At 32.6% G+C, this 15,666-nt stretch overlaps 1 protein-coding gene across 2 annotated transcripts in view; it reads left to right on the top strand.

Moving 5' to 3' along the window:
- Nucleotides 1–15,666, top strand: part of LOC139987960 (uncharacterized) — a 204,657-nt gene that overhangs the window by 85,791 nt on the left and 103,200 nt on the right. For both annotated transcript variants that reach the window (XM_072004809.1, XM_072004817.1), the window contains exon 2: nt 1,592–1,777. In XM_072004809.1, coding sequence (XP_071860910.1) covers nt 1,592–1,777 — 186 coding nt within the window. The remainder of the gene's footprint in view (nt 1–1,591; nt 1,778–15,666) is intronic.

The raw sequence follows: 15,666 nt of genomic DNA, 5'->3' as shown, positions 1-15,666 counted from the left end.
ATTATTAATTAAACGTTTTAATAAAACGAATAACTTATTATAGTATCGTAAATATTTCAATTTTTTCAATTTTCATGAAACCGTACGATCAGAAAAGAAATAATGACAAAAAGATATCCCACAAATATCTTTGAAAATCATTTTTACAACTACGATGTTAGTTTTGAAGAAACTTTTATAATATACTCGATAAACCAAATTTCTTTGAAAAATATGCGCACCAATTCTCATACCCCAATGCGTAGAAAGAGAACTTCGTAGCTACATTAAATTATAAAAGTTTTGTTACCGAGTTGAAAAAATATTGATTAACTGCGTACTAGCTTTTTGCTCTTATAAACGAAATTGGGTAGTAACCAATCGCAGAGTTAATTGTGATGCTGGACCAATACCTCTTCGAAATTAAATTTTCAGTGTACTCTCTCCTATGTTCCGAGCTCATAAAGTATCGCAAAAACTGTTTTTTTTTTCCATTTAAATAATGATTCAGCAAGACCAATCACAATTTGGAAACATACTGGAATTACATCTTTGTATGATAAGTCAAATCGAAGATAATTTCCAATTTGTAGTCCTTTAATTGTTACAGTATATATATACAGTATAATGAAATAAGAAGAATTGTTAACGAAACAGTTTAATTATCTTATTTTGTAAATAAATTTTGTAAATTTGTAATGTAAGGGCTTTCTTGTACGATAATTTATCAACTAATAACTTTTGCAAATTGACACTATTTCGTTGAGTATAATAAAATTCGAATTTCTCTAGGTTTTTAATGTTCTAACGAAATAAAAAATGTACAATGCATAAAAATTGAGAAAATCAATATTGTATTCGATACAACGCAGTGAAATCGTGGTGAAATTTGATGTGCAATAAATTCAATATTCTGTCGATATCAGGCTTGTTCTGATAAAAGTGGATGGCATTTCGAAATTCAAATATAGGTTTCATATTTTATATTTTTGTTACAATTGTTTAATACAACATTTATTGACCTTTCCTATTGATTTATTAATATTTTAGTTTTATTCGTGACAGTAAAGTACAATAGAAAAGTTTTTATATTCTGTATAGATGTATATCTTCTTTTGTCCTGAACCGTTAAGTTATAGGTCGATAGCCTGGATCAGATTTGAATTGGGTTACTTAATTTTAGAATATTTAATTCTCTCTCTATGCTCTATATTCTATGTGAATATCTCAAAATCGAAATTAAAATTCAGTCAAATGGAATTAAATTATTTGATCTTTCAGCAATGCCAGTTACAAGCTTTTAAATCAAAAGCAATGAAATCATTATTACTATTACTAAGTATATAGTTGTGTCCTGCAGATTCTGAGAAATTATTAAAGAAAAAGCAAAACCGAGGAACGATATTTCACATATTATTTCCCCTATATCTTTTTACTTTTCCTATATTTCATTTTCATATATTTAGATCCACTTAAGAGACCAATTCTACTAGGTTTTCTCAACAGGCATTAAATCTATTAGTTACAAAGTTTTAAAAGATTTATTCAAGCATAGAACCTTTTTATTTTCCCACGCTTCTGCACGATTAAAGCACTGCAATTCGACTTTCAGGAGTTCTGGGAAATTGTCCCCTGGTGCAAGCACCTCAGTGGGGAAGAGTGAGAGAGCGCGTCCTTAAGGATGGTACTTTACAGACCGTGTACTCGTGTGAACCAGGCCGTAGATTGAAGGGCCATAAAATACTGACTTGCACCGCCGACGGTTGGAATCATCCTATCCCGAAATGTGTGCCTCACGGTAAGTTACTTCTACTTCGTTTTATGTCTTAGCCCTTAACAAACTTAAGTGTATTACATTTGGTGTCTTAACAAACCTAAATGTGTCACAAGAAACTCCTTTCTCAAATACCACCTTCTTTTCTTCAAAGTTGGCATTTTCAAGATTTTTCTGCTATCTATTTTGGTAGTGACTAATTTCTTAAACACACTATCACAAACCTACAAATCTATTTTTGTGTCTTTATAGAACCACACATTCTCTGTGATAAAAATACACAAACAGGGTTCATTCGCTTAAACATCCCTTTCCATATTACATTTTGGATTTTTCAAAATAATTAATTCCAACTAATTTCATTGATAAAACAGTAGAGAACAAGACGAAAAATATAAAATTCTAAAAAACAACTTTTACCAAGAATTTGAACAATCCAAGTATGCAAGCAGATAATTTTGTACAGAGGAATTTTTGTGAAAGCATTTGCGATAGGAGAAGTGAAGAGAACGATTCTCTTTGAATACCGTGGAACGTGAAGAAGTTATCGAGTAGAAGACAAGTAATATCGAACGGAGAGTGGAATGAATCTCCGGGTGTTTGTGGACACCACGTGTTTGCATAGGCGGAGGGTAAACATATGAAATCCGGAATAAGTGTGTTGCTCGCGATTTATCCAGATAGACGTGCCACTCAACAAGCCTATTCATCGTTTCCACGTGTATCGAGACGTTCTCATTTCGTGACAAAGAAGTTCGCGATCGATCGCTGAAATTATCGTCACATTGCTAGAAACGGAGATCTTCGTTAAACAGAAGAACGTAATCTTGCTGACAAGTGGGTTTCGAGAGATGTATTGTGTGTCGATACCTACGCTTACGTAACAAGTAGACCGTGAATATTTATAGAAATTCATGTTTTCACAAATATAATTAAAAAAGTAGAATGCAGGTAGAGAATTGTTTTACCTGTTAAATATTGTAACGAGTACTATACTTTGGATCTTTTAAATATTTTTACGTATTATATGCAAACTGTACTTGATAAATATTTTCGATATGCAATATATGAAATTGAATCGACATTTTGTCTTTCTTAACGCTCTGTCGTAAATATAATAATGTGAGTGAGCTAAGAAGAGTTCGACGTTACAACACTTGTGAAGTAACTGATATAATACCACGACATGTATCTCGCCAGATGTCGACGTAATAATACGGCAAATAGCCCACTTGACTCGTGATGATCTCGTTTCAGAACAAGATAAATTTTTTAAATCCATTTTCCACGGCATACTTTCGTTTAAGTGTCTGATTTTTATGTTACATTCCTCTTTTTATTTTAATTCCTTCTTCGGTACTTATACTTCTTTTTTTTAAATTAGTGATTTTAAATAAAATAGTTAAACGAGATGCGAAACTCTTTTTCAAAATTAGATCGAACTTTCCATTTCCTTTTAACAGATTTAGGGGGCATTGATTTAATATTATCTAAATATGAACAAAGCTTAAATGTAGCTTATGTAAACGTTCCATATTTTTGCATGTTTTGACATGTCCTTTCGTGAAATATATTTTTCCTTTACAACTGTCCCAATTATACATTTTTACAAAGTGGAATATTTTTTTCGATCTCTAATAGTCAATACGCACTAAAAGAGGCCTCATAGCAAATGTTTGTAATTGAAATTTCTATTTCTAAAACCGCGATTAATTTGTGTTACTGTATCAAGCAATAAGTTAAATAAACGTTTACTATAATACGATACGCGCGCGTGCACACACAACAAATTAATATTCATCAGGGTAATGGATTACGCATAAATGCCAGCAGTGGCATGCAACGATGGGATACACGAAATGTAGATTTTGCTTTTTTAAATGTACAAAATGCACAAATATGTAAAGTGTCCTATCATTTCGTCCGGCACTGTAGATGGTGCTCGGAGAAAAAAGAAAAAGCAATAAAAAAGAAAAAAGGACGGAAGCGGTGGATGGAAAGAGGTGGGTGGTTTTGAAGACGCGAAGGCGCCAGCAAAGAAAAGAAAGGAGGCGATGAGGTTGCGGGTGGGCAACGATGACGAATGGATTTTTCGCAGCGCGACACCTCCCAGGGGCTGTGGTCCTGAAAAGCACCCCTTTCCTTCGAAAGCCGGTCGGGATCGAAAGCAACGGGATTTCGCTTTGATTTATTGCCGCGGTCTCGCGCGTTATATTCGAGAGGCAACGCGACATCTTTCTTTCCGACTGGGCGGACATACCGTGTGCCCAGGACACGTGTACATTTTCTATCTCCCGAAAATATTGGATTCCTGGCTTATAGATATTTTTGTATATATGAGACATGGTCTGTTCGTCGTTTGTTATCCTTTGCATATGTTCTGTTAACTTTAGAGAACACTATTACGGGAAATTGCATGGATTAAGGTGTAGAGGGAGCAAGATATTGGGGTAGATTTGATCTGATTGTTTGTAGGATTTCTGAGGTGTTTTAGGTACGTAATATAGAAGATGAAACTGATATTGTTTGGTGGTGTATGGTTTGAGTGACTTGACGAAGTTCTTCTTAATTTATAGTTTTGAGAGACATGAATATATGAATATAATTGTATTCATTAGTACTTGTCTTGAAATAATAGTGTGGCAATTAATCGCTTTTAAATCATTTTATTGTTATAAAGTGTCTACGATTTAAAAAAAGCCTATGCAATTCCATTGCTCACGAGGGACCGTTTTAATTGTTCCATAGGGATCCCTGAAGTTTGTAACGAACAAATATTCATTTTGTTCTTTTTCTCCTTTACCAACTTATATTAAAAGTCACGTATTCTTTTGATCATAAACTTATCTATGTTATCTTATTGTACATTGTATTACGTTCTTTATGTTACCTTATTACTTTTGTTTTAATTGATTATTTACTGTCACGTTAATCGCTATGATAGGTTATTAGTGATTCAGTTGAAATGAACTAAATTTTATAATAATTGGGAAAAATTGCTTTGTTTTATTAAATTATAATAGTTGTAATGGTTGATTAAAATTTTTGTAATTATTTTCTATGGAAGAGGATTAAAACAATTTTCATTAGAATTTTCAACAGAAAGTTTGTGGTTTCCTAAATTGTTTGCTTTATAAGTGAACGATAAAAAGATCCACTTTTTTTTTTGTATTAACACAGTTCCTTTCTAATTCTTTCTAATTGTTACACAATTCTAATCGTTGCCTTAATTAAGCATTTGATCGGTCGATTCTTTGATAAAATAATAGGTTTACCGGGTCGTGACTTTAATTCTTGTTTGACGCCACGGCTAGAAACAGTCAACTTTTCAGAACGCAAAAATAGTTCACGGGAAATTAATTGAAACGTCGCTCATCAGTTAAACCGGGTCGTTAGGAAAACATGTACAAGCATAGTAGCGGGTAGGAAATATTAAATCTTATTAGAAGCTGTCACAAACACGACGGCATCCTTTCAACGAGTCGCAACGATTAAAGGAAGATCTTCTTCCGAAGTTGGAAGAATTTCGTCTGGTAAATCCCCAAAAAAGGTTAATGCCAACTTAATTTCCCCATTCCTGATAAAACTTCTTTGTTATTTGTCTTAAACGAGGAAAAATCTAGATGGCACAGTTAAATGAATCAATTAATCATTAGGATGACGTCTCTGAACGGATTCTGCGAATATTACGGTATGCCAGAATATATCGTATAGCCTTTTCATGAAATCATTAATGCTATACGATTTGAGAAGCTATTGGTGCACTGATTACGATTATTATTGTCTGCGCTGCCCAGAAAAGGAGTTTTACAAATGACAAAATATTAGCTTGTCCGAAAAGTTTCTTTCGTTTTATGAGGAAATAATAGACGCACAACGTTTTCTGTTTTATATTATTTTATCGAGTTACGTACGATCCATTTTGTTCTGTTGAGATAAATACCGTGACATTTCACAGATTTGCTTTTACGTTTGTACGAAGGTGCACTGTTGTAAAAAACACCTTTGCGAAAGAAAGACACTTTTCGGACAGCCTAATATATTGATCTGATACGCTAAATTGAAATTATTTTACAAGGAAGCCGTTTTTTAAATCAGATCCTATATTTTATTTTCATAATATGAAATTTCCAATTCTAATAGTAATAATAAACACAATGTGGTATGCAAATGATTTTTGTAGCCACTCTGTACATATGATGTTATCTTCCTGTGAGCCCTGCATTTTTACTCGTTAGATGTTATGCGAAACAAGTAATATAATATAATATAAATGCATAAACAAGCACATGAAATAAGCAATATTTTTCTGAAACCTTTTCGTATTACATAATTTTACTGTTTCGACATATGAAACGTATTGCAGTATAAAAATAAGCCACGGTTCTGTTTGAACAGAAAAATTAAAGGACTGTAGATAATGAATTGAATATTGACTTAAAAAGAAGAATATATAATTCGAAGAAATTTAAAATTCTACGAATTAGTTAGGTTCTGCTTATAGACCCTGGGAAGGAGTATGGACTGTTTTAGGTCAATATCACGTTTCCACATGTGCACCACGCAGCTTGTATCTCTTCTAATGCTTTCGACAACATGTTCCGGCGTACGTGTGCCTTTTCACATCCTTTTAAGTGCTCCAGCGTGTTTCGCGCCGCATGTTACACGCGTGAGAACACGATTTTGGTTTTCAAACGATTCATCCGCCTTCATCGAATGTTTTGTGTAATACATGCATAGAAATATGACTTAATATAGGTTTATGATACGTCAATCGTTGTGAAAAACGAAGGAAGTTTGTCAGTTTAGGTTTTTAGGTCACACGTAGGATTCGCAGCTTTGTGTTCTTATATACGTTTCGTCATTTATTATGGAGCGTAGGTGTGAAACAACTTTAGGCGGGACAAGTGGAAAAACGTTAATGTGTGTGTTATGATGTGCAAAAAAATACATAGATTAGTAATTAAACTAAATTATAATTTTATCTTAATATAATATTTGACACTTTTATCGTAATATAATTGATGAAATTTACGTAAGGAAATAAGATATTAAAAGTTATACTTGGAATGGAAATATAATAGAGATAAAGTAAATTTGAGAAAAGAATATGAGTAGTAATAAGTAATAAAATATTATTATTACTATTCTGTGGGAATAGATTTAATCTATACCATCAAAATAGTGATACGATACAAAAAGGGTTGATGTTATATGAAGAAATAAAGATTTAAATGATTTGGAATGTTCTAAATTTTCAAAAAGGGGAAGGTTTCGAAATTTGAAATTTTATATATTATAAAATATATTTATATACTTCAAAACTTTGATAAATTAATTAAGGTACATGTTCCTATGTTTTAACTAATCAGATACTATTAAGCACGTCGATTCAAAGAGAAGGCGAATTAATAGAAAGCGTCGAACGCGTATGATAAAGGTTCTGTTTCGGCGAGGATAGTAAACCAGTCAAACTCATGAGCTGCGCATCTGCATAAAAGTCGAAGTGTCGCACTCAGTCTCGTACATTTAATGAAAGCGCGACCGCCACAGAATTGGTGTTAAAGTATCAAGTAAGTAAATGAAAGAGGCCACTTGTACCTTTCCAGTCCATTCTCGTGCACTTTCAAACGTGTCCTGGTTTTTATGGTAATTAATTAATATGTGTACGAGCCTATCCCCGTAAAATATATTAATTTAGCGTGTCTGAATCTGGAAATCCGTTTGCTCGAAAATACAATAATAAAACGAAGAAAAAGCGAAAGTAAAAGCTTGATTTTGACGGAGAGTATTTGTTTTGTAATTTTTGAATTGATTGTTTCGTTTAATTGTTAGAATTTAATCTTAAAGTTAAGATTAATAATCTGTGGAAGACACAATGTTTATGTTAAAATAATATTCAGTGATATTTATTAAACAGAACTACAGAACCAAATGTATATAAGCGAGTGATATAATTAACAAAGTATGGAAGAATTATTGATTGTTGGTCAGTTACTCTCAGACTAGACGTAGGTAGTGACCCATGATCCCTTAAATATTTCGAACCCCACTCTCTATACAGTAATGAGTATGACCTGTGTAAGTGTCCTGTTCAAATGCCTGTGTGGGTGTCTGTGTAGGAATATTTATACCTATGCGTGAAATATCGTTGTATTCCAACATTAATGAAAATTAATTACCATATTCAACGCGATCAATGGTCATCATATAAGTAATGAATGAAACACACATCCTATTTTATGACATGTTACAATATAAAATTAAGTTACATGTATATTTCATTGTTCATTTTAATTTAAAATAGTATGAACGATGTGAATGGAAAGTCAGCTGAAGTTGGTTTTGCGATGCACGTGTTAAATTTAGTTTTATTAGATTATCTAGAAATATAATACGTTAAGAAATGATATTAAAAATGCAGTCCATAAAGGATATAGACATTTCACGATTTGATTCAGTGGAAGTAATGTTGTAGAAAGAGAAATGCGAACAGTGCACGTCGTATTTACCCAAATAAAATATAAATGTTTCCCATATTTCAATATGTTACTAAATAAAATACCTATTACAAATTATAGAGCATTTTCCATCCATTCAAGCCACGTTCTTCGCAATGTAATTTCGACATTTCCATTCCCCCTAACTCCGTCAAAACGGCGACGATACATCTTTATCATCACACCGGTGCAATCGCGAACTCGATTTCCTCATAAAGTTGCCGCGGATACGTCGCGGAATAAAAGCTAATTAAGAGGAGGCGCGTTAAGCGAGCTTTCCGCGTGGTTAAATCGAATGAAATCGTAGATTAAATGCGGAAGATCTATTATGCCGTTATCATTGCACGTAGTGGAAGCGTTGTGTCGCAGCGGGAGTCTTCCTTGGCGTCCCGTTGAGCCGGAATTTAACATAGGAGTTCAGAGGAATGCCGCGTGTTTCCGTGCACAGCACCAACAACGTAGTCATTAAGTTGTCCCTGACAGTTGCACCTTCGTGCAACTGGAGGGAATAATTCGCTGTGTTCTCGAACTAACACTCGCCATTACTAGGGAAACCCACTTCTCAGTACAGTACGTACATCGAATTAATAAGAAATGCTTATACACATATTTATACATAAAAAAGTATTCAAATACTTGTAGATACCTATTATGAACATAATATGTGTGTTATATGAAACATTTTAAAATTTTATTAATAACAACAATCTCAAATCCCATTATTTACTTCCAACTCAATTTGCTCGTCGATGTACTTCTTCTCGCATATCTTGAGACATCTTTTATGAATGTATTACGTGCGTTGTACAGAACATTGTGAAATGTAATTAGCGCAGTTATGAAACTCGACTATCATGACAGTATTGATAAAGTTTGAAACCAATATGAATAAAAATGTAAAATGTATGACAGAAAATATCATACAGAAATAGACAATAATTGTGGATCAGTGCTAAAACAAATAATATAGCGATCTATTTATTAAGATTATCATTTCAATACATTTCCTTCAATTTTAAATACAAGTACCATCGCGAATTATTATTAACAATCTATCACTAACCAATCGATCGCTGAAAACAATTTCTCATTGTCATCCTCGCGTATCTACATTCACGATACTTTAAAATCTTTAAAAAGACATTCTTGTCGGATGACTGGCAGAGGACTTACGACTCGATATACTTCCGGATCGACTCTTCGCTACGGAGTGGCCACTCATCGAAGCACTCCTTAAAGAAGGTCGAGAGGTCACGGTACTCCACTTGAATCGAATCGAGGAGCACAGACGTGCACACACACATACTCACACGAAATCCATGGACGGCGGTTGGCCATCAAAGAAACCGAGATATCACGCATAGTGGTGTACCTCTTTCGTTTGTCAACACGACCGACGACGACGAAATCTCCACTGGGACACTGGGATAGCGAAACTCGTACGAAAACAGAATGTATCCGCCTTATCTTTGGGTTCAGCGAAGGACTCACCCTGTTCGCCCCTTTCGCTTGTAAAACTGTTACGGAGGGAAAGATTGAAGAAATTGTTTTCACGGATGGATGAAAAAGTTTGATTACTTTGGATACGTCGCGTCGCTGCAAACAGTTGTGGTTTTAGTCTTTGGGGAAGATTGAAGAAATTTTGTGAAGAAATAGCTGGTGGAGCAGCTAAAAGAATTTGTAATGGTTAAATCTTGGATTTGGAAAAATATAGATCAAGGATCCCAATACATGTTCTTTAGTGGCTTTCAATAATTGTTAGAAGTATTGAGTTATTTCCAATTTCCGTTAAAATTTCTATTAAATAATGAAATGTTCAAACAAATATTAAGAAAAATAGTTAAGGTGAAGTATCGTATTTCATCTTGCATTTGCACGATGACTTGTGCAGTAATGTATACTTATATAAGAAGGTTTGAGTCAGGGCCAATTATAGGAATCTAGAATCTAGACAGATTGAAGGATAGTCTTGATACTTGATACGTACGTGGTTTATGTCAGAACTTGTCATATCACACTAGCCATGCATAAAGTACCTACTGTGTACCTATACATAAGATATGTTAAGAGCTGATTTATTATTCAACGAGGACTTTCTGATTGGCAGATAGTTAGATAGCTTAAATGAAGCTATATGTATATATTAACACAAGATCATTGATGGATTTGTAGAATTTATAAATTAGAATAATAATTTAGAATTTCAATCCAGAAATTAGAATAATTTTATAATTTAATTCGGATAATACTGATCATCTTTATTTAACTAGTTTTAGTATAGTAAATGCAAATATAGTATACGTGAATTTTATACTTCTAATCTCAAAGTAGGGTGATAAGATAAAAAATCTGTCCGAAGTGAATAGTCACATTTTTATTTTTATATAACGTATTTGATCCGAATATGTGCATATATCTATTTTCATTTTATCTGCACATTATAAATTCGTTTTATATTTATAAATGAATGTATTTTAAAACATTTTTTTGTGGAATCATAGCTGCCAAGAATATATTTGAAATTGCACAAATTAAAAACTAAGTTTATGTGACAAAACAGCAAACGTGTGAGAATATTTATTCAATGATATATACGGTTTAGAGCAGCGTTTAGAGTATCACGGAAAAATTGTGAATTCTTTATTTTGACATAAACGCGAACTTGTTTGAATTTAAAATTGATTGTTAAACACGAATAATTCAAGGAAACTATCTCTTGTAATTGTAAATAAGGATTTGAATAAATTTATATTAAATATGACGAGAAATCAAGATGAATTTCCAATTGAAATAGTATATTTCAAATTATTCAATTTTTATGAACCTAAATTAAGTTTTTTACATATATATCTATATAACACAGCGATTTAATATCTTGAAAAATGATTAGGCTCGTTTTTACAGAAACGTTTTATAGAAACTACCTGAACCTTTTTTCCTCTATTTTTCAGATTGCTTTCCAATAAATCCAACAAGATAATCTCGATTTCATTCATGTTTCACCTCAATTCGGTAAAAGCGAAATTTCCAAATCAATTCTGATGTTAACGTACCGACAACCTACTACAAATCTTGATCATTCTACTTTATTGACAAACAACGCGTACCTACCAATTTTCCGTGTATGCGAGAGTTGGAAAATCTTTGTAGAACGTGGATGGAAATCACTAATCTACATTGGAAATAAAAAGCAAAAATAGACCGAAACTGCGATAGGAAAATTTATTGCTGTGTAAGCTGTACCAATGATAACGTTTTGGAATTCCAAAAAAATTTTTGTACACAGTTAATTATCTATGCTAGAAAGAATATAAAAATTTTTGATAATAATTCATTCGCTCGAATAATTTACATATCTTTTTTGTTGAAAATTTTATAACTTAATTAATGATAAATTCATGATAATTCATAAATTCTTGTAATAGATTTATATCTTTTAAACTTAATTTTTTAAGTGTAACAAGATTTAAATATGTTTGCGATAAATATGTTTATTGATTGAATCCACGGGGACGGTTTTCCGAAATCATACCGAACGATCTTCTAAAGTTGATAATTTTAAATAATGTTTCCTCAACATCGTCTTACAACTTTTCGATAGTATTTGATTTGTAAGTAATCATTACATTGTTTGCAATAAACAATTTTTATTTCCCAATTTAAAGTAATTTTTACAGAATTTTTACAGTAATTTTGAAGCAAGACTATTAATCTGATTAAAAACCTATATATTCTAGCTCCTTAATGTCTAAATTATTTAGCAACCAGAAGTACTCCTTTCTGTTTATCACGTGACAAATAAGTAATTTATGAATATTTCCTTATTTAGGAACATGCATCTAAGAATTATTCCCCTGAAATATAATAAGACTTTTATAAACACTTAAACAATTCTTTCTTCAAGAACTTAGAACTTTTTTCTGTTAAAAACAAAATAATCGAATTTTTTGAACAATTATCAACCTGAAGTCATCAATATATATTCCTTTTCAGAAATAGCTTGTAGATTGCAATGAATGTAACATGATCATAAATTACAGCAAATGTAAACGTTATGGAGTTATCGGTATTTATGCCCGACCAGGTTGATACATTTATATTGAACTGTGACTATACTTGTAGTCATGGGATACAGTGCAACTTGTATCGCGGTTTACCAACGATTAAAACGTGGAGAACCGTACCTCGAAAGAAGCCACAGTCATTCGCGATGGCCCAGAGTTGAAAATTCTGTTTGGTCAGCGCTATCACATCTAAAAGGCCGACGATGACAGGAGAAAAGTTAGACAGCAGGATTCCGAGTGACGGAAAGATAGAGAAGAATTAGAGGGATGCGACAAGGATTTATGGTGAGACGCTCGCTTTGAAGCTTCCCCATGAGACATAGAACGTTTTGTACGACAGAATTCTGAAGGACATTGATCCTCCTCTTAAATTTTACCATGTAACGATATTTAACACTCAACAAGGAGAATTGCAGGTATCAAACGGCGAATCACGCGTCAAACACCAACCATGCAAATATGAAATAACGAGATTCGTTGACTTTAATCCGATTTATTTCTTCCGCTTCTTTTCTTCTCGTTACTTTTTTTTCTCTTTATTGTGGTGCAACGAATCCTGATAAATCAGACTACATGCCTTAATGGAATTTTATTTCCGCATCATAGAGAAGGAACGGTGTAAATATTCTTTTCTTTTTTCTTTTTTCTTTTATATCCGTTAGCCTGTGTGACATTGATCTCTCGTGCCTCGATAAAACAACATGGAATATTGCAGGAATTCCAACGATATTTAAAAATACGATTTATAAAAGCCGGTCAAAGCATAGGGAACAGGTTTTTCGTTCACTCTTGATGCTCGATATTGGGATTTGTACGTGAAAGAACATTGTATACACGTCGCTGATTCTCTTTTCATTTGCCTGGTTTGAATATGTGAAAATTTGGTTGCTTCCTTTTTAAATAAAATATTTAATAATTTAATATAGTAGAAATATATCTTTGTCGGATTAATGGCAAGAAATATTCAATGTTTAAACATTATAAGTATTTTTGTAATAGGATGATTTAAAATCAAAATTATAAAACATTGAATATTTCTTGCCATTAATCCGACAAAGATATATTTCTACTATATTAAATTACTAAATATTTTATCGAATATACATGTACTGTTCTAGTATTTATGTCCGGATTTTACTTCTGATCATTATTTTTTCAGCACAAAGATAAACGGATACCATACCATTTACGGATATTATGTATATGTCTAATGAACAGGTTATGATGAATTTAAAAACAAGTCATGTTCCTTTAATATGTCATGAAACAATTTGTAATGGCGTGTGTTGATTATGAGACGTCATTCTGCTCTTTCAAAAAATACTTTTCAAGTCTCAATTATAAATTCGAATGTTACATGTACAGAACGATTCCGAAATCCTGGTACTGGAAAGGACGTGATTCCTCACATAAAAATAAGTTGAAAATGTATATAGAATAAAATTTTTTCTGGATAACGTTCACATAAAACAATTTTATGCTATATTTTGGACTTAGTTTTATGTAAGGAATCACATGTTTTTCGGTTGTATGATTTAAGAATCACCCTGTATTTATTACTCCTCGAAATACATGAAACGTTTCAACATTGATCCATTTTTCATTAGCCTTATTTCAAAATATATTTTTCAAATCTCAATCCCAAACTGAAATCCCATACACTATATCTTTTCGCCTGAAAACGTGCCAATATTCCAAACCAACCACCGCTTAACTTCCGTCTACAAGATTTATGATTCCCGTCATATCTCTTCCGCCACCAGTACCCTTATTTCATACTTCTAATCTCTCCTCTCTTAAAGACGATGACAAAATGAAAAAATAAAGAAAATAAAATTCTACACTCACCAAAGCAACCTCCTCATCTCACGAACATAACCTCCGAATCGAAATCAATTCTCTTCTCCTTTATCTTTCCACGCTATTGATGCCAGTAATGCAGCGTTATTCCTTTCAAGACCTACATGTATACGTTTGAAAGGCCTAAAAACATATCTATGTTTAAGATTTGTCTCCTGTGAAAGTAAATACAGTTTAAAAAATAACTTTATATTATTCCAGAAAGTATTTGGCCGCCCAGAAAGTTCGTTCCGATTTACATTTCGATTCAATATACGTTTATTGAATTATATGGGTGCTATTTTGTTTCACAACCTTTTTCCATCTTTCACGCAACTTGAATATTCAATCTTTTCAGAACCTCCCAGGTTTTTCAGCGAGAAATTTTTCAATATGATCTTTCATATCGACCAAATTCTTTAAAAATCGGAACGAACTTTCTGGACGACTCAATGTATTCGAATTTAACCATTATATAAATTCTATTACAAAATACTGAATCAGTATTTTTGTATTTTTTAGTACGTAATGCATAAAAAATTCAATTGATTTTTTAAATAGATAAACAAATCTAGTTTTCATCCTAGTTGATTGAAAAAATATTAATTTATCGGCCACTCAAAGTTTTTTAAAGTGCAGAACAAATAGAAAACACAACACAAAACAGGTATAGAAGCTGTGTACAAAATTATTCTATATATAATATGTAATTATATATGACTTTAAAATCTACATCTGATGATGATAAATGACCAATACTTTGTCATTTTGAAGATCATTAAAAAATCAGACATATGTCTGCATAGTTTATAAAATTCATCATTGAAATGATAATTTGATTAAAATGTTACGAAACATCCAGTATTTTGATTGATAGTTTTAAAATAATTGGGAACAGTGGCCAAAGCAGTGCGATATTTTTTGATACACGCACATATTACATCACACATTCAGATAACATTAACGTGATATGCCAAACAATCATGTACAGTTTTCTCTCTTAAAGACAATGATAAAACGATAAAATCGGAGAAACGAAAATTCTGCACGAATCTTACCTTACGAACATAACCTTCAAATCGACGAAATCAATTTTTCCATTCTTTATTTTCCCATGCAATTAACGCTAGCAATGTAACATTATCCCTTTCAACTTTCCGTTATTTAATTTGTTGATATCCATCTTCATTTTCAAATAGAATTCAGAATCCCGGAGGACGATTTCCTCTTTTCATGGACCGTTTTCACGGCTCCGGGGTCGCATTTTTCAGCGAGCATTTAACACGAACGTTTCGGATTTTCAGCGGTCCAAATGCCGCGAACAAGGGACGACGTTAGAATGGCCGTAAAAGAATCTCGTCCGAAAGAGTGGTTTCCCCGTGGAAGCTTCTTCTTCAGCGTTTCCTTCTTTTTTTCTTTTCCTCACTGTCGTTTTGGTTCATTCTTTCGGGTCAGATGTGCGATGGGACATGAGATTCGCAATTTGTCCTTCGCAGGAACACGGTCAGAT

Source organism: Bombus fervidus, chromosome 1, assembly GCF_041682495.2.
Source record: "Bombus fervidus isolate BK054 chromosome 1, iyBomFerv1, whole genome shotgun sequence".
Classification (NCBI taxonomy): domain Eukaryota; kingdom Metazoa; phylum Arthropoda; class Insecta; order Hymenoptera; family Apidae; genus Bombus; species Bombus fervidus.
This window is presented reverse-complemented; position numbering and strand designations above follow the sequence as displayed.